The 23,105-nt window shown below is 38.6% G+C and overlaps 1 protein-coding gene across 1 annotated transcript; it reads left to right on the top strand.

Annotated features, from left to right (window-relative positions):
• Window positions 1–404: 404 nt before the first annotated feature.
• On the top strand, window positions 405–21,088 carry LOC131455246 (ribosomal RNA processing protein 1 homolog B-like). Its single transcript, XM_058622779.1, has 16 exons — window positions 405–621; window positions 875–957; window positions 1,819–1,876; window positions 2,643–2,728; window positions 4,459–4,520; window positions 4,698–4,827; window positions 6,450–6,514; window positions 7,091–7,293; window positions 7,683–7,789; window positions 9,467–9,564; window positions 10,344–10,363; window positions 11,310–11,444; window positions 13,059–14,215; window positions 14,819–14,971; window positions 17,897–17,963; window positions 20,702–21,088. The coding sequence occupies exons 1-16, from the start codon at window positions 495–497 to the stop codon at window positions 20,905–20,907; spliced, it is 2,757 nt and encodes a 918-aa protein (XP_058478762.1). The 5' UTR covers window positions 405–494; the 3' UTR covers window positions 20,908–21,088.
• Window positions 21,089–23,105: the final 2,017 nt, after the last annotated feature.

Here is a 23,105-nt window from a genome sequence, read left to right as displayed (position 1 = left end):
GAAAATAAATCCTAATGAGCAATGAATAGATAACTAAAACCTGCTTTGATGTAATATTTAAAAGAATGTAAAAGAAAACCCATCATTGCCTTCATTTATTCACATTTCTCATAATGTTTTCACATCGTACAGTTCTATTTTATATTCTATGTAAAATATAGAATATAAAGATCTATACATGCCTATGTCCATGTCTCGAGGTGTCCTGTGAACAGTTTTATAGGCGTCTATTTTACTATTGTGGTTAATGGGAAAATTGCTTCTTCGGGCGCATGAGTATTTTTTGTTGCAGTACCACGAGTGGCCACCATGACAAAATTGTCTTCAAGGCAGAGGGGGCGGTGCTCTATCCAGTTCTTATAATACATCCGTGCCACGTGACGAATAATTAGGACTCCACGCTTCTGTGACGCCATCAGCCCGCGCCACACGAGGAGACGTGGGAGCAAAGTGGCAGAGGAACGAGAAGTGTCTCCACGTGTAATGGTGAGAGGATGTCGTTGATCTTGGAGCCCGAGGTCCAGTTCGCACAGAAACTAGCCGCAAACGAGAAACCCACCCGAACCAAGGCTTTGAAGAAACTGAGGAAATACATCAATGTCAGATCACAGAACGAGACAAGTAAGCTAGTGTTTCTGTTAGCCAGCTGCTAACTGGTAATCTGTCAACTCCAGGTTAAATACAAGCTATACACGAAATATTTACTTTTGTTTTAAAACAGTGTCAGGTAAATGCGACAGTTAACCGTTTTAAGTAAGCTACCATTTATTTTTATTTGGTGGGAGCTAATTTTACAGCTGACTACCAGTTAGCTTCATTGGCTAAATGTAGCCGCATCTCAGTTGTCAATAAATGTGTTGTATCATGATCTCAGGTGGATTCACAAGTGATGAACTGCTGAAGCTATGGAAAGGACTTTTCTACTGCCTGTGGATGCAGGACAAACCGCGTTTGCAGGTAAATGTTGTCACTGCTTGTTTCCAGACCTACTCATCAGCAAAGCACGAGTGCCCATTCCAATGTGGTTAATTTTCCCATCAGGCCTGTGATATTTACTCTTTTGACAATAACAATAAGATACTTTTGGACAGATCGCAGTCAGATTGAAGACCGTATGCACTAGGGCTTTATAATATTGGAAAAAACTGACATTGCCTATTAAAAAATACAGGTATTCTCACCAGATGGGCCTAATCTGTGAATGAACAAGATTGCTGGTTAAAAAAGTGTTGACTCGTAACATAAAGAAAAGAGAAAACAAACTTATTTTTACTTGAATAAACAAAACAGATCAGTGATTGTTCCACACACAGTCGGCTGTGACTGTTACATCTCAGAGAGCGCAGAGCAAGGAGCTGGTTCAGAGATGCCTTTTTGAAGCAAAAACAAGTTGACCTGTTCTTAAAAAAAAAAAGAGAGAAAACATTGCACGTCCTGGGATGTCACTATTGCACATGCACACATTGCGATGACGAGGATCAAATGATACATCGTGCATCCCTAGTGTGCACTCACAGATGAGAAATAAAACAAGCAATAATAATGCTGTTAATTATTTACATTTGGTATGAAAATGTTGTTGCTTTCACCTTGATGAATGAGCCATGCTCCTCTTTTCAACACTCATTTTGTGAGTTTTCTGTGTTTTTGAGACATGGCTATAAAAAGAGCTTGGATTACATGTGATTATTGTACACCATAAAGCCAGACATTTGAATCTGTGCATGTCCAAAATTAATAACCAATGTGTTCATTCAATTACCTCCGTTTTCTCCCATGCGGTCTTATAATGTATACTTTTATTTTTTATTTTTTTAGGAGGATTTGTCAAACCACATCTCCTCCTTGATTCACAGCTTCCATGATCTAGATGGACGTAAGTTTCTAACATGATTTTTAATTTTCCCACATTCTGACCTGATATTGAAATGTGTCCTGAATGTGTGTCCTTACCTCACCATCAATCGCAAACATTTATAGTACTTGAAAGCCTTTTCAAGAATGGGAATCATCTGAGACTTTAAAGAGCCTCATATGCCTACAAATATGTAGTGCTGGTTGGTATACCGGTTCATACCGAAAACTGTTTTTTGTTTTTTTTATTATGAATTTAATTGGCTTAGCTGAAAGAGTCATTCATTGCAGGAATAATCAAATTACTCCACCTGTTGGCATTGTCAGGTTTTTTTTGTATGAAAGGGAACAAGATTCCCACCACAATATCCTTTTTATAGTGTCGGTCAGTATCTGTCTGATACTTGATCAGATATGGGTCATATAAAAATGTAGAAACTGATACAATCTATAAATCCTATATATTGCTTGCTTCACTATGCACATACTGTAAATAACAATCAGCATATATTATAAATATGATGGTTATCAATGCAACAGCCTTTAAATCAGGAAAAGTCATCACTGTTACCATATCACGATATGACAATATCCAAAATCTAAGACCATATTTTGTCTCATCTCAGATTTGTCCTAAACACATCTTGGGTATATTCCTAACTGTACTTGGAGTTGTGATGAGATCACTCGGGCATTACTATTATTGCCCATGTGAATTAAAATCAGGTCATGGTACATAAAAAGCCTCTATACATGTGATGACAAAAATAATGTGTTGTTGGATGTAGAGATTCTATACTTGGAAAGCTTCCTGCAGACCATGAAGAGAGAGTGGACTGGTATCGACAGATTGCGGATGGACAAGTTCTTTCAGGTTTGTGAGAAATGAAACAGCCAAGCTATCATCTGAGTCTTCAGATATGTTTATGACTTTACCATTTATTGTGTAGAACCAGAAAAAGGTTCTGCCTGCCATATTTCAGATTCTTTGGTGTTGTAATTGTTGCTCACTGGAGGACACTTGAGTTTGTCCATCGTCACCTCAAAACAACATAAAGTCATATTTTGTCTTCTGAACAAAAAGGTCATGGATGCAGGCCAAGGTGCACTCGCAGTACCCTCCAACTTGTTAAATACTTTAAAATGTCTGGTTGCGATTGCATTTTGATATTTTAAACTTGAACTGGTTTATAATTTAAATGATCGTCTACAACTGTGTATGACCACTATGTGGTCATATTAAATAAAAATTGCATTAAAGCAACTACTTTGGCATCACATTTTTTTTGCAGGGGATCTACTCTGATCCCTTGCACTTCATTGCGACTGCTCGATCCTCGTCATAAAGGTCATTACTTGGATGTGGGGATAAAGCTGCGCATGGAGAAATCATCCAGTCTGCATTGGATACAGAGAGCCCGCTTAGAGACGGAGAAGAAATAGACTCGTGTCTGCACCAGACGGGGCATGGGTCCTCGTCTGATATGTTCGATGAGATCCTCTTAAATATTTTCATAGATTCTTCTTGATTTGATTTAATTGATTATTCTTTGAAGCATGAATTTTATCTTTTTTTTTTTTTTTTTTTTTTTTAATCTATATCTATAATATAATACTATGCTATAATTGCAATGCCTTGCCTTTAAGTGAGTTAAGTACACACAGTCCCAGCCATAACAGCAAAATAAGATAAAAAAAAAAAAGGTACAGAATTGTCCTAATTAGGGCCCAAGCCACGAATGGCAGGGCCCGGGGTGGCTCCTAGCACAAGTGCGAGGAACCTATTATTTTTTTCCTAATTTCTGGTCATTTTTGAGGGTGTTCCCATCCATAAAAACAACTGAAACTGGGCATAGAGGTCAGGTCTTGCGAAAATGCGATATTGGCATAGGTCCCTAACCCGTGCATTGCTCAAGGGCTCTATAGCGCCCCCCTAAGGTGAAAACGGAGGCAAAGTTGAGTTTCACCGAATTTCCCGAAACTTGGAAAGATGTTGTAGACCATCATCTTTTCCCCATTTAAGGAGATTAGCAGAGTTACAATTTCATCTACAGTTCAAGTAAAGCTATGACGGTGTCTTGTGAAAAATGTATCCATAATGGAAGTATTTTGTTTATGAAACCATAAACAATTTTTTTTATTTACCTGTGATGCCACTACTATATTTTTGCTCTTTATGTTGTATGTGTGTGTGTATATAATATATTATAATAATTAATAAATATTTTAGATAGATAGATAGATAGATAGATATGCATGTATACACACACACACACACCAAACAAATCATTAAAACTGAATACATTTAGTTTTGCCCAAACCACATTTTGAGATCATCATTTCGAGGTTTGGGAAACTGGTGAACATTTATCAATTCTTTCCAACTAACTGATTATTCGAGTAAATCAACAGGTTAATAAAATAGTTGTTAGTTGCAGCTCTAGTGATACAATTTCACATTTGAAAAGTTTAAGCTTATATATATATATATTGGTATAAACAATATTTATGCTTGAGGTTCACTGTGCTCTGTAAATAACATTATGCTACAGTGAAACAATTTATCTGTTATGACAGAGACATATTCTCCCTTTTTGTTAACAGCTGGTTCGCTTCGTGTTCAGGCAAACATTTGAGATGCTGAAGAGGAAAAACTGGGAAAGCAGGTAGGGAGTGAAGTATTGTTTTTAGTGGCTCTGTGTGTCTGTCTGTTTGTGTTTCCGCACTTGCCTGTATGACCAACAGAGGCTTGATGTGTGAATGGGGTGAAGTCTGCCATCTCTGATTGCATTGTTTGTGTGATGTTCTCATGTTAATTAACTTTTTTCCCACTTTGGTCTCAGTGGTGTTGCCAGATTTGTGCAGCTGCTCACAGCTGAGCTCCTGCAGCACGACAGTGCAGCGCCCTGTGGGCTGCAGCTCCACATCCTCGACCTTTACTTGACTGAACTGGCAACTGTGGGATCAGAAGAGGTACAACACTCACCGCTGGCTTTAAGAATGACACTTCCTTTATGAACTATATCTTTCAGAGGGAAAATCCACCAAATCACACTATTCAAGCGTTAGTGCCAATCTCAGCTGACAGAAAGGCGATGTACACACTGGGCATGTCGCCGGTCTATCACAGAGCCACCTGGAGACAAACAACCAATCACACACAGGAGAAATCATTAAAACCAAGTAATTTGTGACTTATTAAACATGGAAAACATTTTTTAGACAACTAATTGATTAAAAGAAAAAAAATTATTGTCAGATTAATCAATTATCTCGATAACTGTTAGTTGCAGCTCTAGATTATTAATTTTAAAAGTCTAATCCAGAATATCACAGGACAAGAGCCATAGCATTTTGATGTTGCATTCACCACAAAAACTCCAAACTTGATGATTTTCATCTATATTTTCCCTCTTAAAACCAAACCAGGTTCCTCTTACAGTTAATGTGCAAGAAAACAAAACCCTAGAACAAGCATAAAAATAAACAGCAGAAATATGTTTTCAGCAACATTTCTACTCGCTTGAAACAATGTCCCAACTTCCAGGGATATTATCTCCTTATGGGAGCCCAAGGGGAGTGTCAGTGGTGGAAGTTTAGGAGTAAATACATTTTATCGATAAAATTGATTTATCCCCCAGCCTAAAGTTCTCAACGGGTCGGGCCGACCGAACCCGCGTGAAACACGATTCTTGCAGGTTGTAAATTATGTTGTTTGTTGTAAATCATCGCTGTTCGCGTGTGGTTAAGAGTAATGGCTGCCTGCTTGATGGAGAGGGGCAGACCTGACGCCGCTGCGTGCGTAACCCCCCGATACTTTGGGCACGTTGGTGTCATTTTTGGAGCCCTTTTATGATGCTCAGCGTGAACTGGAGGGACAAATATCCCGCTCTGCATCTTGAGCTGCTATGGGCAGAACCACTCAGACATCACTGCCAGCAAAATGCCAACGATGCTGCACAGAGTTGTGTGTCAACGGCATGCACACCAGTTGGGGGGGGGGGGGGGGGGGGATCCATAATCGATCTCCACGAAACTAACATTCCTGTGGCCGAAATTCAACCAGTTGCGGATTCCAAAGGGAACATGTACAAGAGTACATGAAGTCCCGCCTGTGGTACCGGAGGACCCAGATAACGTGACCCGGGAGACATGTGCTGTGTCAACAGCAGCAGCAGCACCCGGTCCCGCTGCAAAGGAAACACCACGCTTTGATCAATGGGAAAATGGGGGGGCAGGATTTCGGGCCGGGTGTGGTTCGGTTTCGGGTCGGGTTGTAATTTTCAGGCCCGTTGAGAACTCTAGCCCAGCCATAACAAAATTCATATTTTTACCATTGTTTCTCATCACTTGTACTTTCTAAAAATTAAGGAACTGCAGAGTCCTGGCACTTTCATGCCCATCCTACCTGAATGGTCACATGATATGCGTTTTTAGACTTTTTCCTTTGGATTCAAATAGTTTTTGTCTCCTGACAAAGTAATTATAAGATCAGAAGAATTACCTTGTGTTGGTTTGATAACCAGCTGTTTGAGTATAAGGTCATGAGGGAATAAACACTGCAATTGGTGTGATTTGCTCTTTTCTTTTCACAGCTCACAGCTGATCAGAACTTGTTGTTCATTGAGCCTTTCTGCAAAACAGCAGCCAAAACCAAAGAGTAAGTGTTGTATATCTGTTGCTTTAATTGCAATGTTACTTACTTACTAACTGGTATTTATATGATATTCCATTTATTATATACCAGTCTTGCGGTATACAAAGAAATTCATGTAGCACAGCCAAACACTGTTTGAGGGGGGGTGACCCTTTTCACTGCTGCACCACACATGCAGGAATGGCAGCAATGAGCAATTTACCACACCATATTAGCAGAAAGTATCAAGAACTGCATTCCCTTTCTCCCTTTTTCTTACTGACACACTCACGTGCATGCATAAAAAATACCACTGTGTAACTGATCAAATTTTATAAAATACCTCGGTATTACCCTACACTAATGCAATTTTTAATTACTCAAATTACTTGAAGAAAACTACTGGTGCCTGAAACTACTGCTTCCGGCACTGCAGGCACCCTCTTCTCTGTAGATTAGCAGAGCCAGCCCAATTTTTCAAAACACCTTTTAAGGTCTCTACAGTTTATTTAATTAGAAACCTTGTACAAACTGCAACACAGTGCAGCATTAATGTTTATGTAAATGTATGACCCTTTGTTTTGATGTGTGATTCACCAGTCGTACTCTCTTTGGAGCCATCTGCAGCAACATCTTCAGCACTATTATTGAACAGGCTCCCTTTGCCATTGAAGAGTTGATGAAGGAGATGAAAGCAGCTGAGGACTCAGACTCTGGACAGGCTTCTGATGATTGTGAAGAGGAGGTCCAAGAGACGATGAGCAAACCGCTCTGTAAGAAAACAACTGGGAAGCAGCTCAATGGTAAACAAGTGTGTATTTTGGTTAATTAGAAGATCAATATATTTTGGAAATGATTCTTTCAAATTAATGTGATTTCAAAAAACTGAAAGGAAAACTTACACAAAATCTGATCCTTTGGAAAGGCACTAAAATATTTGTTTGTACAAATAAACTTAGTTATTGAATAGTTTGTTTTAAAATCCTTCATTTAAAAACATGATTAGTCACAGTCATGAATTATTATCTTTTGTTTGATAAAGAGTTTTGGTTTCCATCCCTTCTGATGGTATTGGTCGACACAGCGCTTGTTTTCAGATAAAGGACACAACTTAAGATGAAGATAAGATGTGAACTGCAGCTTTAAATTGCATAATTGTTTTGGAGTGATGGAAGTTTTACTTTGTTTACAGGTTGTAAATCTAACAAGGATGATGAGGATGATGAGGATGAGCTTCTTCACATGGAAGACTCGGACACAGAGCTTCATTACGACGATGATATTGGTCCCGTTCTACAGGTGAAGCTTTTATTTCTTTTTCTAGTCAAGGCGCCTAACTCCAAATTGCTCTGTGCTGGCAACATGTGGAAAACTGTAAAAATTAGCACTTTGGTCATTAAGACAAGAAATAAAGACACCATATACCATTTAACTACACCCTTCAATCAAGTTCCATGCTGATGTATGTTTTTGACCTGTCAGCTGCAGGTCTTTAATTCATTTTTGTTAAATGTTCCTGTTTTTTGGTTACAACACTGCAGCTGCTCCAAATTTGCTTTCCAAGTAATGCTGCTTCCAATATAAGAAAACAAAACCTGGACTAAATTATGTATCATAGATCAGCAATCCCCAACCTTTTTTGCACCACGGACCGGTTTAATGTCAGACAATATTTTCACAGACTGTCTTTTAATGTGCGGCGGATAAATACAACAAAATAAAATGATACGACCGGCATAAAAACTGGTGTTTTCTAAATATAATAAACGTGAATCCACTGTGTATCCAAATTTATTAGCAGCATCCCCGTAACATCGCGCCAAAGATACCACACAGAGCGCAGCCACCAATGGCATGCATTGGGGGGAAAAAATGGCCTTGAACCAGTTGCGGATGCTGCCCGCTGACCAAAGGACAAATGTGAAGTCCCGCCTGTTGATTGCGCAGCAGCTGGTAACGGAGGACCCAGATGACGCGAGCCAGGAGACGGGTGCTTCGTCAACAGCAGCAGCACCCGCTCTGATAGGATATCGGAAATTTCAACAGGGTTTTCAGTGGTGTGGTGATCTCGGGGTATTCTGTCATGACTTTAATCCAGAACACCGGCAGAGTTATTGTCTCAAACATACTTTTGCGATCTCCAGCAGTTAATCTTCCTCTTCGACCGTGACATAGACAGATGTGGCGGAGAGAATCTGGTAATTTTTCAAAATAAAACATTCAGAATCACATAAAAAAATAAAACAAAAATAATAATGTTATGTATTCTTTCTGTGCGGCCCGGTACCAATTGACCCACTCGATCCCCGTCATAAAGAACATTACTTGGATGTGGGGATAAAGCAGCGTGTAGAGAAATGATCCAGGCTGCGCTAGAGACGTGCTGGTGCACAGAAGAAAAAAAAGGCTAGTCTGTCTGCATCAGATGGGGGGCATGCAGCCTTGTTGATATGTTTGATGAGATCCTCTTAAATATTTTTATAACTTTTAGATAGATTCTGAATTGATTTATTCTTTGAAGCATGAATATTAATCTATATACCTACATGGCTCATTCTAGAAGTGGGGGTACATTTCAAGCATAGAAAGAAAACAAAAATAGGAATGATTCTTTTCCAAAAAACATTATTTATTCTCATAGAGCACACTTTAAATTTAACATTTTCAGTATTTGCTGATCTTAAACCTGTAATACTTTGAATATTTATTATGAAGATCAATGCCCTAACAGAAAAATCAGTCAACTCTGTTATAGACAATTTGGGTCAAATATATATGTATAATCAACTAATGTAATGCAACTTAAAACCATGTCTTCCCTAAGAGAGCTTTTGTCTCTACATCCATTAATTCAACTTTAAATTAAAACTTTGCTGAAACAACAAAGCAAGTGGTGACCTTAGACTTTTGCAGTGCTGTATCTAAAAGGACTGATTGTGATTGGATGATATGTGATGAACCTTTTGTGCTTTATAGTTTGATTATTCAGGTCTGGCAGACAAGTTGTTGAAGTTGGCCAGTCGGAACAGCACACCGAGCCACAATAGACAGAAACTCTACAAAATCATCAAAGTGTAAGTAGTTTGTCTGTCTGTGAAAGCAGCAGTCATAAAACTAAAATTGTAGTTTGTTTATTTCCCTTTTCTGATTTAGAGCTGCTCTATGATGCCTTAAGCTAACTTCTGGCTATAACTCTGTGTCTGTCACCTCATGAACATGTTGGGTGAGGGGGCGGGGGCATTTACTCACTGACAAAAAGCCTTACCTCATGAGAGGGACCCCCTCTTTATGGAGGTCTGGCCCAATTGTTTGTCCCATATAAAAGAGGGTTGTGGGATAAATCTTTCATAGATTTACACTTGTTTACGCAGATGTGAGAATAAAGAGCTTAAGAACACATAGTTAAACTAAAGGCATTCAGTTTTTTCAGCTAAAATGTGAATAATTTCAGGTTTCATTGCACTGTTACTTTGTGCACTCCACCAAAGCAGGGGGTTTTAATCTGCAGAGAGAGAGAAGACTCCCTCATGTAGACTTGCATTTCTAAGATGCTGCCACAATCATCTGATATGGTTGCATGTGCCCTCTGCTGGATGCTAAGGGGTACTACTTAAATAGGCACTTAGGAGTTTGAATGTGAGATACATCCTACGTTTGAAATATTATAGAATTTTGAATAAAAGGTCATAGGTGTGTCAGCAGTGTTGGTCCCATTATTTTCAGTACAGGAGAAAAACATCATGCACAAGAAAAAGATAAACAACCTTGAAAACCAAAGTTAAAAAATCCTTATTTATAACCGATACTAACAAATGATTTTTGTTTCTCTCTCTCACCATGTGTCTAATCTCAGACTGCGGGACCTGAGTGAAGGTAGGACCTGATCAATCCTTTTTTTTTCTTGGTTTTACAAATTAATTCAAAAACTTGGACACCATGATCTAACCTTTGGATTAGTTTGTATTAATTTGACATTCAACGTTTTAAGAATTAACCATTGCACATCATTTTGCATTAACTTACTATTATTTAAAAGTAGATTGTGTCTTACTACACTCATCCATAATAAGTTTGAAAATGAGGTTGTATCCTAAACAACTAACCATACAAACAAAAAGAGTTAGGAATCTCTGCCCAAGCCCAAACTGAGACTGGCTGGGTCGGGCCCAGATTTATCGCCACCTTCCTCAGGCCCTAACCATGGTCCTGTCACAGCACAGTTATTTTGCTTTTAGTACCTGCTCTTGCGAGGTTCCAAGCGAGCTGAGCTGATGCTATATGTGCCGTTGTCAGACTGCTGGCCACTGATTGGTCAGAGTGCCGTCACTGGAAGAGGCATGAGCAACAAGTCAGACACAATAATCAAACCAAACAATATCAAACTGTAGATCAGCTATAAAGATTTAAAAATCCTAAAAAAAGGTGGGTTAATCATATATTAATCGTAGACAGTTGCAAATGACATGCTAACATTTAATTTCCTATCACTTCAATGTTACCTTAGTTGAACATTAACGTAATTTAGCCCAGTTAATGTGCATTTACAACATAGAAGATAGCATTTTGTTTTAACCTCCCCATTTTTATGTGAGCAAATAATGCTATCTCATGCCTCACTGTTCCAATACTTTTTGATGGCACTGTATCGTGCAGGAATCTATAGGTATATGTTTTTAGTACTGTTTACATGTGTGTATCTGAAGCCTTTCTCTGAAGTATAATTTAAAATTAATGTGAAGAAGAAAATTTGTGTCACAAAAATATCCAAAACATCAAAATAGAAAACTTTGACTGGAACTTTCTGGAATCTCTCTCGTAGGCATCCTTCCTCGGAATGAGTATCCAGAGGAGGTCTCCACAGATGAGGATGATGAAATGTTTGGCAGCAGGAGGAGGCTGAAGAAAAGACGCCGTCACATGAACGAGCAGGAAGGAACCCCATCAGCAAAGAAATGTAAAGATGTACAAGAAGTAATATTTGTCTAACAATACTAACAGTAATAAAACCATTAGATAGCACACCAATAAGCAGTAAAGATAAGTAATAAAGTAGTGCACAGTTAAAGTTGTGTTTATGTGCTGCTTGTGCACAGCTACAGCTGAAATAGTTGTGGTCCCATGTGAACTTTAATAACCGTCACAAGAGTGATCGAATACGTGTACAAACAAAAAGAGCTGCACATAAGTCTACAAGGACTAAGGCACAAGACTATGGCCGACAGACACTGTTGAAAAAAAGCAGTATTGAAATTAAATTCAGAGAAGTCCAGATGGAGAAAATCCTCTCGCGATGATCTGAAACAATGTTTTATTAGATGTTTTATGCCTTGTTCACACTGGATGCGTGGCATGTGCATTGCTGTCCCCTTAGGGAAAGTATTCCTCTGCATTTGACCCATCCTAGAATTAGGAGCAGTGGGCTGCCACACTGAGTAATGCCCGGGGAGCATTGGGGTACCCAGCCCTTTTTTGGCCAGGTGGGGATTTGAACCGGCGACCCTCAGGTTACAAGTCAAGTTCCCTTTCCACGGGCTTCCCATGGCCCATGTTATTGTTATATAACGAAAACTAAAATGATCAATTTTGCCACATGACTTCTCTCACACGAGAAGTGATAAAACCATGAATTGACGATGCAAAGGCAGATTGTGTTGCGTAGTTAATTCATACATCCATCTTGAATTCGACCTTATCAGGCAGAGTTTTAGCTGGATTTTTATGACAATACTTAGGATGACTTAGGATTTTTGAACCTCTTACAGAAAAACTAAAATTAAACATTTACAAAAAATAAAATAAAACCAGCTCTAAGAATGAATTCAAACTCATTTTAAAAACAAAGTCAAAACCAAACTAAAACCAAATAGTTATAGATAGTCATATTTGTGGGAGGAATTATAGTTATATGTATGTACATATGTATGTGTATATATATATATAACTATAAAAAATAATTATGCATTGTTAGCAACCTTGCTAACTAAAAACCAGCAGCTAACGTACAGTCACGTTGTCATGCATTGAATAATACAAACAACAACCTGAATAACAGCCAAACTCAAATGAGTGAAACAACTGATGACATAACAATGACCATCAGAATATCCACCACCTAAACCATAAGTCTCTTATTTTACCAAAAGCAGCGGCTATATTCAACAAATGTCGTGCTCCACCTCCAACAATGGCTCATCCATCAGTTTTACCCGGTGTTTGCTCCATGATCACGGGTGGTTATATACACTTGTTACCCGGAACAGCAGGATTATATTGTACAGTACTCACAAGACACAAAAACAAAACACTGTACTTTCACACGGAGCCATGAATATCACCGAAAGTAGCTGCTTTTCTCTGCTAGTGTTTACTAAGTTAAATTTTCTTGCCTAAACTAAAACAAGCATTGTATCAACCAAGCAGAATTCTGGTGGTCAAAACAGTCAAATTATTATAATGGATTTTTGTTAAGGTCGAAATAATGCCCTGTATTGCTTTAATGAGAATTGTTTCCCTTCTTTAATGAATCTGTTTGTTGAGACTTATTGATCTGTGTCTTTTGCCACTTCAGGGAAGAAACCAGAGGCATCCAACCTCACTGAACAAAATGAAGATGTGGAAGAAGAAGATGGAGAACAAATTGACCAAAATGCTAATGAAGGGGGGAAAAAGAAGAAAAGAAAAAAGAAGAAAGCAGGAGTGGTTCAAGCTCAGAGTACAATTCAAGAGATTAAAAAGACTGAAGGAAGTCCACAATGTTCACAAACAGACGATTTAGGAAAGGGAGCAGTTGCACAAAACTCAATCTCAAGTGGAAAAGACACAGAGGCAGCTACTTTACAGGCTGAGCCAGAAACTCTGTACTTGGAGGCAAACGAACAGCCGTCAGTCACAGTAAATGAGGAATCAAAGGCCTGCACCACTGATGAGGACCAATCTGAAACACAGATTTCTTCAAAGAAGAAAAAGAGGGACAATTCTGAGCCTCAGGCTGTGACAAGAGAGCAGCAGCCGTCTGCTGCAACACCCTCAGAAGTTTCCACTGAAACAGACACTCCTGTCACACGGAAGAAGAAAAAGAAGAATGATACTACATCAGTACACCATGAAGGTTCAGCAGAAAATGACACAATCACCAAAAAGCCAACCGATGCTACTGCTCTTGCAAACCTCAAGACTGGTGCACAGGTCAAGTTAGAGGGAAAACTAACCAAGACTAACATCGTAACTGAAGCTTCACAACATGAAACGGCATTGCCGTTAAAAAAGAAAACAAAGAAAAAGAGCAAGCAAAAGCTTGATGAGATAATTGTAGTTTCCCCGGTTGCAGATGGCGACACTGTAACACCAGTGAAAAACAAAAGCAATAAGAGTACAAAAAAAACCAAAATGACACTGGAAGAGCAAGAAGAAGAAGAAGAAGCCACGCTGGAGGTGAATGCTAACGGAGATATCATCATGACAAAACCTGCCAAGAAGAAAAGGACACCTGTGCAGGCAGTGGAGATCAGAGGTGAAACCCATGTGCAGATGGTCGACAGTGTGGACACCGAGATCCCCCAGACTGAAAGCGAGGTATGCTCCTCCAGGAAACCAATCAAAAAGAAGAGGAGGATTCCTGTGGTGTTTGAGTTTGAGGCAGATGAGGTCGTAGCATCTGCACAGAAGAATGCAGCAGTCAATGGCTTTGCAGAAGAAACTCTTACCAAGAAGGAAAAACCTGGAAATGTAAGTGAGTTAAAATGATTATGACTCCATTCTGACCTGGTATTAACATCCCTCTTCTGTGATCCTATCACATCTGGCATCTTGTATGTTTCTCCTTTGACTACATATGATAGTATCTGTTGTCCACACTCTTATTTAAATAAGCACTTACATCATGACTGTCATATGTGAAAGATTGGCGATACTCCTGAGCTCAAAAATAGACTAGTATTTGTTAACATGGGCGCAAATGATAACACAGGCACATCACCCGTGCTACACGGAGCTACACATGCAGTTTGAACCACGCATATGAGAGGAAAAAAAAACCCTCTTATTATGCTGATTAGTGTAAAGATAAACTGCGTATCAGTTCACGTTCGCTGTGGTTGAATTGCATTTGTGCATGCTCAGGAATGTAACCACATTGGTGCTCAAATCACCTCTGAATGTGGTCTCTGATTGGATGTGAGGACGCATTCAGAACTGATTGAGACTGTTCTGTCCTGAAGTACGATCTGCCTGTGATCACATAGTAATGAACGGGTTCTATGATGAGGTGACAATGAGTAAAGTGCCTGTCTTTCTGCTCACACTGACCCCTTAAATGATTTCACACCATAGGATGTTGAAGAACCACCCACGCCTCTGAGCACCAAAAAGTTGAAAAAAAAGGTGAAGAAAGACTTCATCACCTTTCAGAGCAACACTGTGGCCCCAACACCACTCTTCTGCAGGACCAAGGGAAGCTCCAGCACCCCACTGTCCAGCAAAAAGGTGAGACAAACAGTCACATGTATCAAAATTCCAGGTCATTGCTTAAATTGAAAGCCTGGGCATGTGGGTCGCAGAGCATCCTCTTTTAGGCACTTATGTCAACACATCAGAGCAGCCCCTTGGTGTGCCTGTGAACCACACCAAGGGGCCATCCACACGGAAACAGGTTTAGGTGAATTATTTAAAAGAACTCTCATGATGCTGTTGACTGAATGCAGCGTATAATCATGTCGATTTATGAGTCGATACGTTCTGCCTCGACTCAAATTCTTGGTCGACTCTTGGGTCATTTAATTTCATCGGGAGGAATGTACCCCCAATGTGCTAATGAGGGTGTTTTCAGAGCACCCCTGTTTCACAGGTAATAGCGTGTCTTCAGAGAACGCCCCCCTTGTTTCCAGTGTTTTGGATTAGACCAACCCACAAGAGACACATAGATTAAAGAGCGTCCGGTGGTTTTATTTATTTTGAGCTTGTCATGTTAGCCTACAGTCAGTCCATGTAGCATTTTACAAAAATAGATGGCGGGAAAAAAGTTGAAAGCAAAGTATGCAAGCAACAGTTTGCACATCACAGCTCGACTACAAACATGGCATATCATATAAGATGGGGAGAAAACAAATCGACAAATGAAGGCCAGTACATAAGAACACGATAAAAACACATTTCGAACATGTGAACAGAATACAATACGAAAAAGAAAAATGCAGTCAAAATGGTGAAAAAAAACAAAACATGTTTGAAATGGAATATGAGTCCTACCCCTTTTCCTACATATTTACACATGTGCAAACCCCCACTCAACAACATAAGAACAAAATACACCTAAAGAATATAAATTAATAAATAGAAAAAAAAAAAGTGAATAAACAAGTAAATAAATACTCAATCTCTGTACCTGGTAAAAATCTGTTTGTACCTCTTTTTGAACTGGGTTATACGTGGACATTTAGCTCCAAACACAATCTGTGCCACAGCTTCACTACACGTTGAAATAGAGAATGTTCCAATAGCTCAGAACAGCATAGTTTATCCTTTGGGGACTGTGCAGACTTTGATAAACACCAGTCCACCCAGCTCAACTGACATATAGCTGGTGTTTAAAAGAGTAAGGCAATAAGAAAAATGAAAACGTAAATAGGGACAGATGAAATTAAAGAGTAAATGAGTACATAGCAGTGACTAAGTCACTAAATCAATTAAAAAGGTACTATTAGCAGCGAAGGATAAAATGAACATGATAAAATTATAGGCACAGAAATTTTTTTTATTAAATTTAAAAGTTATTGACCAGCTAGGCAAGTTATTTACTGTAAAATTATTGTAATTCACTTTGGTCTTAATCTTTACTACTATTTTGAAAGTATCATTTAAGCACTGGTATCAGAAAAATTATACTTAAATCTAGGGCTGCACGATATAGGAAAAAATTTACATTGCGATTTATTTATTTTTTGCAACGTATATTGTGATATTAAAATACATAAGAATTCTCACCAGATGGGGACTGAACAAGATCGCTGTTAAAAAAAAAAACATAAAGAGAGGAGAAAACAAAACCTATTATACAGCTCTGTGACGCTGCACTCCCACTGCGCTTCTGTGTGTCTCCGCCTGCAGTAAATACAGTTAAATGGATCTCACTTGTACAGCAGAATTGTGCGTTTCCTTCTCACAACGTCTTTAGGAGGGACCCTGAGAGAGAACGCGCGCACAGAGCAGATGCTTTTCTGTACCAAGACAAAAGTTGACATGTTCTAAAAAAAAAAAGAGAAAACAACGCACATCACGATGGCTATGCTCAAACGATACATTGTGCAGCCCTACTTATTACTTACATTAATACTACTATTTATATATAACTGTACCCCACAATCCAGTCTCTTAAGGTGGGGTCACTATTTGACGAAATACATTAACAAAGTAACCAGTTGGACATGAATGAGCATCAAGCTTGTGGGAAGTCCTGTGAATCTATTCTTTTTTTGTGTGAAATATTGACCATTGGTGCATAAAGACATACTCCTCTTTATAATTCACAATCAATATTCATTGATCGCAAGTGACCGGAAAATCATGGAAAACACCATGAGAAGAAAGAAAAGGACGTTCACACAGTCATTCCATGTATCTGATCCTCTAGCAGAGACAAATCAACTATTTTGTGTCATTGTGCTTTACGATCACATTCCTTTCCCTCCACATCTGATTAATTCCCACAAATGAAGCTGATCGGATTCAAACTATTCTGCACAATGATGATGATAATAATAATAATAATAATAATGCATCTGGAATAGTGCCTAATCTAATGACTGTGAACATTCTTCAAGATAAAAAAAACTTGTATAATGCTGGAATAAAATTCAACTCAAAACATGAAAATATCATTAGAATCACAACATCATTATAAAAAAAATCACTCTGATCTTCTCAGTTGAAGCACACAAACCTAGATCCGTTAAAACGTAATCTGTCCGTGTGTGCAGATAATATCTTCTAAGTAATAATCTTAGTTATTTTTACACAGTTTTAGTCATTTGTAACCACTTCTGGTTATTACTCCTGCCATCAGTCATAGTTTCTCCTCTTTTCTATGAAAGTGACATACACATGGGTCAGAGTTTCCCTAAAAGTCCACACGTTTCCCGTCAAATTTGTTTATATTAATCCCATGGTTTGCGTAGGAAGTGGCATATGCCACCTGTTGTGCGTATGCAAGCTTTATAAAATGAGGCCCCTGGTGTTTAGTTGATTACGTAGGCTTATTGAAAATTGTTTATTTTCAAAGGCAAACCCTGTATCAAGCTTTACAGCAAATTTCCAAATTGATTGTACTTGTATTTTGTGGAGCTCTGCCATTTTCTCCTTGTAATGTTGTAATAATGTACAGTATTTCACTGTTTGCTACTTTGCATTTCACAGACAAGTCGAACCCCCAAATCGGAATCTAAGAAGGTGACCTTTGGTCTCAAGAATAACAAAACAGCTGGTAAGATATTTATTTCCTGTCTTTCTGCTTGTGTGTATAAACACATTAATCATTTATGAAAATAATTAGTTGCAGCCCTAATTTTATGTATGTATATGTGTATATATACAGGTGTATCTCAAAATTACAATAATAAATAAATAAATTAATTAGAATATCGTGGAAAAGTTCATTTATTTCAGTAATTTAACTCAAATAGTGAAACTTGTGTATTATATAAATTCAATACGCACATACTGAAGTAGTTTGTCTTGATGATTTTGGCTCACATTTAACAAGAACCCAAAATTCAGTATCTCAAAAAATTAGAATGTGGTGGAAAAAGTTCACTATTGTAACTTTATGGTGTCACATGCCAATCAGCTGTTCAACACCTGCAAAGGTTTCCTGAGCCTTCAAAATGGTCTCTCAGTTTGGTTCACAAGGCTATACAATCATGGGGAAGACTGCTGATCTGACAGTTGTTCAGAAGACAACAATCATTGACACCCTTCACAGGAAGCTGGCTGTTCAGAGGGCTGTATCCAAGCATGTTAACAGAAAGTTGAGTGGAAGGAAAAAGATGCACAACCAATCGAGAGAACCGCAGCCTTGAAAGGCTTGTCAAGCAAAATCCATTCAAGAATTTAGGTAAACTTCATAAGGAATGGACTGAGGCTGTGGTCAAGGCATCAAGAGCCACCACACACAGATGTGTCAGGGAATTTGGACAAGTTTTTGTTTTGGTCTTGTTAAGCCACTCCTGAACCGCAGACAACGTCAGAGGCGTCTTACCTGGGCTAAGGAGAAGAACTGGACTATTGATCAGTGGTCCAAAGTCCAGACTGTTCAGATGAAAGCAAGTTTTGTATTTCATTTGGAAACCAAGGTCCTAGAGTGGAGGAAGGGTGGAGAATCTCATAGCCCAAGTTTCTTGAACTCCAGTGTTAAGTTTCCACAGTCTGTGATGATTTAGGGCACAGTTTAATCTGCTGGTGTTAGTCCACTGTGTTTTTTGAAAACCAAAGTCACTGCATCTCCTCCTGCTTCCTCCTGCTGACAAGCTTTTTGAAGATGCTGATTTCATTTTCCAGCAGGTTTTGGCACCTGCCCACACTGCAAAAAGCACCAAAAGTTGGTTAAATGACCATGGTGTTGGTGTGCTCGACTGGCCAGCAAACTCGCCAGACCTGAAACCCATAGAGGAAAATGAAAAACAAGAGACCAAAAATACAGATGAGCTAAAGGCCACTGTCAAAGAAACCTGGGCTTCCATACCACCTCAGCAGTGCCACAGACTGATCACCTCCTTATTGGTCTTATGGTGTATTATAATTTTTTGAGATACTGAATTTTGGGTTCTTAAATGTGAGCCAAAATCTGCACAATTAAAAGAACCAAAGACTTTTGGTTTATTTCCACCGGCTCTACTCAACTCACCACGACACGGCACAGTTTAGGTTGCATCTCCACTACAAAAAAAGTACCTACTCAATGTGTGCAGTCATCACTGCACGGCTGTGTCAAACCTCAGTGCCTTACACACACACAGACTAGTGACTTTTAAAGCAGTTGTTTTCAGTGTAACTGAATCAAATCACTAGAATCAGTTAATAATAATAATAATATTAACAGCGGCAGGGTCTGTGATGCAGCTCGCTGCTCACAATCAGCGGTGCTGTCCCACAATACACCAGACTTTTCCCTGTTAATTGTTGGAGATTCAGCCACTTGTTTAGGATTGTTAAGTACTTTTATCTGACCTACAGTTCGGCACTGTTCGGCTTGGTTTGTGTCGGACGTCTGACCAATCATCGCGTAGTACCTACTCAGCTCGTTGAGCTAGACGCCAGAGCTAAATCTAACAGTACTAGTGTGAGCATGCAGTGTTGTCAACACACAACTCCACGTCTGACAAATTAACAAACTCTATTTTTGGCTGAGGATAATTTATTTACCATTTTATAATAAGTTTACAAACTAAACTGTTGTTGTTAAACATATACATATGTCTATTCATTTATTCAGTCATCTACCAAAGAAAAGTATGTATATGTATGTAAGTAATGTATATATAATTCCTATTTGTGAAAGCCTTATTTTGCATTATTTTCCACACATGCATATTTGCACTGTACTGTATGTCTGTCTGTTTGTTTCAGTATCTCTTTTGTGCAGCTGTTCTTCTTTGGATGCTACATTGACTTATTTGGACAGCCCTCTCTAACCTTAACCCTGACCATTTAATACCTGACTCTAACCGCAACCTAATTAAAATAGTAGCCCTTAACTTGACCATTTCCTCAGAAATAAGGTTCTGTCACATAAGGATGTCAGATAAGGTCCTACAGAGGATAATACAGTTACACACTGACACGAGCAGGTGAACATTGTTGGTAGGTTTACGAAAACACTCATCAGTGTTTATAAAGGATACAAACATTAAACCACTTTGTACACCAACACAGAGCTGGTTTAGCTGCAGCCTGTGCAGCTCTATTATCTCTGCAAATGGATCAGGACTTATCAGGAGATACCAAAAAAAAACGAATCGAACACACTAAACTTCTTTTAAACAAAGGAGAAAAATACTTTGAAAACCAGTTAATGGCACAAGTAAACAAAGTGTTTAAGTTTTAGTCCGGTTCAATATTGGTCATTCATTACTTCCCCCTCTGAAGATTAACATTCCTCTATTTAAGGCAAAAAAAGGACTTGAGGTTTTTTAACAGCTTGTGTTTTTCTATGTCATTGTACAGAGTTTAGAAAGAGTGATCGCAGCCTGCTGGTGAGTCCTGACGGGTCATCACGAGTGCCCTTTGACCCAGAGCAGAAGCCCAAGTTTGGTGTCTTAAAGTCTCCGCCCACGCCAAACGCCACCAAAATTAAAAAGACAAGAAAAATGGGTTTGAAAAGTGCAAAAGTGACACCTAAGCGACGTCCTTTGGCAGCAGACTTCTTCTAAGTGATGCTGACACACTGTAGATCCAGATGTAATCCTCTGAACTTTTTTGTAATGATTGTCTGATTAAAACACAAACATGTTTTGGAGAGAGGTATTTTTGTGTTCAGCTGTAATGAGTACTGCGCTTTGCGTGACTTCATGTTTGAATAAAGTTTCTTGTTGCCGTTTTCCAATTTTATAAGATGCGTGTGATTTTTTTTTTTTATGTAAACAAATTTCCTTTTCCCCAACAGCCTTGACTGTGAATAAGTAAACTGCATTTTATAACTAAGGCATATTCAATTAAGGATTATAGTCAAATATAGGTTAGGAAGAGAAAATCATTTTACCATATCCCAATAGTTTCTGTTCAAATACTCGATGGGGCATGAACCAAAATTGTATTTGTCGGTAACATTAAAGGTGGAAAAACATTAGCCCTTCAAAAGGTCAAGGACACACTAACCCGTTTTTCACCTGACATGTTTTTTCCTTTAACCCTGTAACAGAATATCAGAGGCAAAACTCAGAAGGAACTCACAGGACTCAAAGGATTCAGGAAATGTGTTATATTCCCATAACATTACATTGCTGTGAGAGAAAAAAGTGACTTTCTTTAGTTGCTAGAAAACCCTCTCACTTGAGTTCCTCTAAGTTTAGGAGAAGGACTGTATACGTTTTATGCCAATGTTAGGCAGAATGTGCCTTAGATGCACTGTTTTGTGTTACAACTGTTATTGTGTGTGTTCTGTTTCCATTTGGCTCACTAATAGATGACTTTTCAGGCGATACGTGTTCAGGCATTATTTTATTTCATAGTTCGTAACCATGTCAGCGCTGAAGCTCTGCACTTGGAATGTGAAAGGTGTTAACACACCTGTCAAACAGAAAAGGTCCTATTTATCTTAAAAGGGAATGTGTTGATGTAGCGTTGCTGCAGGAAACACATTTAAGTGACACTGAACATTTGAAATTACAACAAGGTTTTGGACAGATTTATTTTTCGTCTTTTACTTCAAGGAGCAGAGGTGTGGCCATCTTAATCCAGAGAAATTTACCATTCAAACTTCTAGACTGTATAAAAGACACAGCAGGATGCTATGTGATAGTGAGAGGTGTACTCTATGGGGGAGAAATCACTATAATGAATATTTACAACCCACCTGGATACCTAAGTAATCTGTCTACTTCTTTCAGCAAGGTGAAAATCTGCTCCAATAAACGTGTTTCTAATATTGTCATTTGATTCCCATTATGGATAAATCTCCACCTGGTAAACCATCTCTTTCACCTTAAGCTAAAATCGTCTCGGCACTGTGCGAGGACCTAGACTATATAGATGTATGGAAACCCCAGCATGTGGCGGAGATATAATATACTTATTTTCAAATGTTCACAAATCCTACACTAGGATTGATTACTTCCAAGAACTATACTGCAGTCAGTTATCTCTAGCTCCATAGGAAATATAGTTATTTTTGATAAAGCTGCTGTGTCCATACAATACAATTTAAGGAACCCAGTCAACCAAACTAGACAACTAGATTTGTATCTTACATTATAGAGGAGTCCCAGTCTTTTTTTTTTTTTTTATCCAATAATTCAGCTTGACCCCTCGTTGCTGTGGGAAACATCTAAACCTTTCTCAAGAGGTCTTGCTATATCATATATGTCCACTAGGAGGCGAAGGCTGGACGAACAAAGAAACATCTTATAGGCCATGTTGAAACATACTGAGAAAGAATAGGTTAAAAATTCATCTGTACAGAAGCTTAAAGCTTATTTTTTTATTTATTTATTTCCTAGTTTATCTGTTGATCAAAAAACATCTCTCCAAGCTCCTATATCTGAGAAGGAAGTCCTTGATGCTATTAAAGGGTTACAGTCTGGTAAAGCTCCTGGTCTGGATGGATTCAGAAGGTGAATTCTAAAAAGAGTTTCATGACTTATTGATTGACCCTCTTCTAAATATGTTTTTTTAAGAAAGGCACCTTACCGCAGTCTCTGAGAGAAGCGCACATCTCTCTCATTTTAAAAAAGGGCAAAATCCCAGAGGACTGCATCATACAGGCCCATCGCCCTGTTGAATGCAGATTCGAAAATCCTCTCTAAATTATAAGCAACAAGACTAGAATGCTTACTCCCTATTCTCATAAATAAAGACCAAACTGGATTCATCAAAGGTGGTAATTCATACAATAATGTGCGCAGATTATTAA

Source organism: Solea solea, chromosome 2 (genome assembly GCF_958295425.1).
Source record: "Solea solea chromosome 2, fSolSol10.1, whole genome shotgun sequence".
Lineage (NCBI taxonomy): Eukaryota > Metazoa > Chordata > Actinopteri > Pleuronectiformes > Soleidae > Solea > Solea solea.
This window is presented reverse-complemented; position numbering and strand designations above follow the sequence as displayed.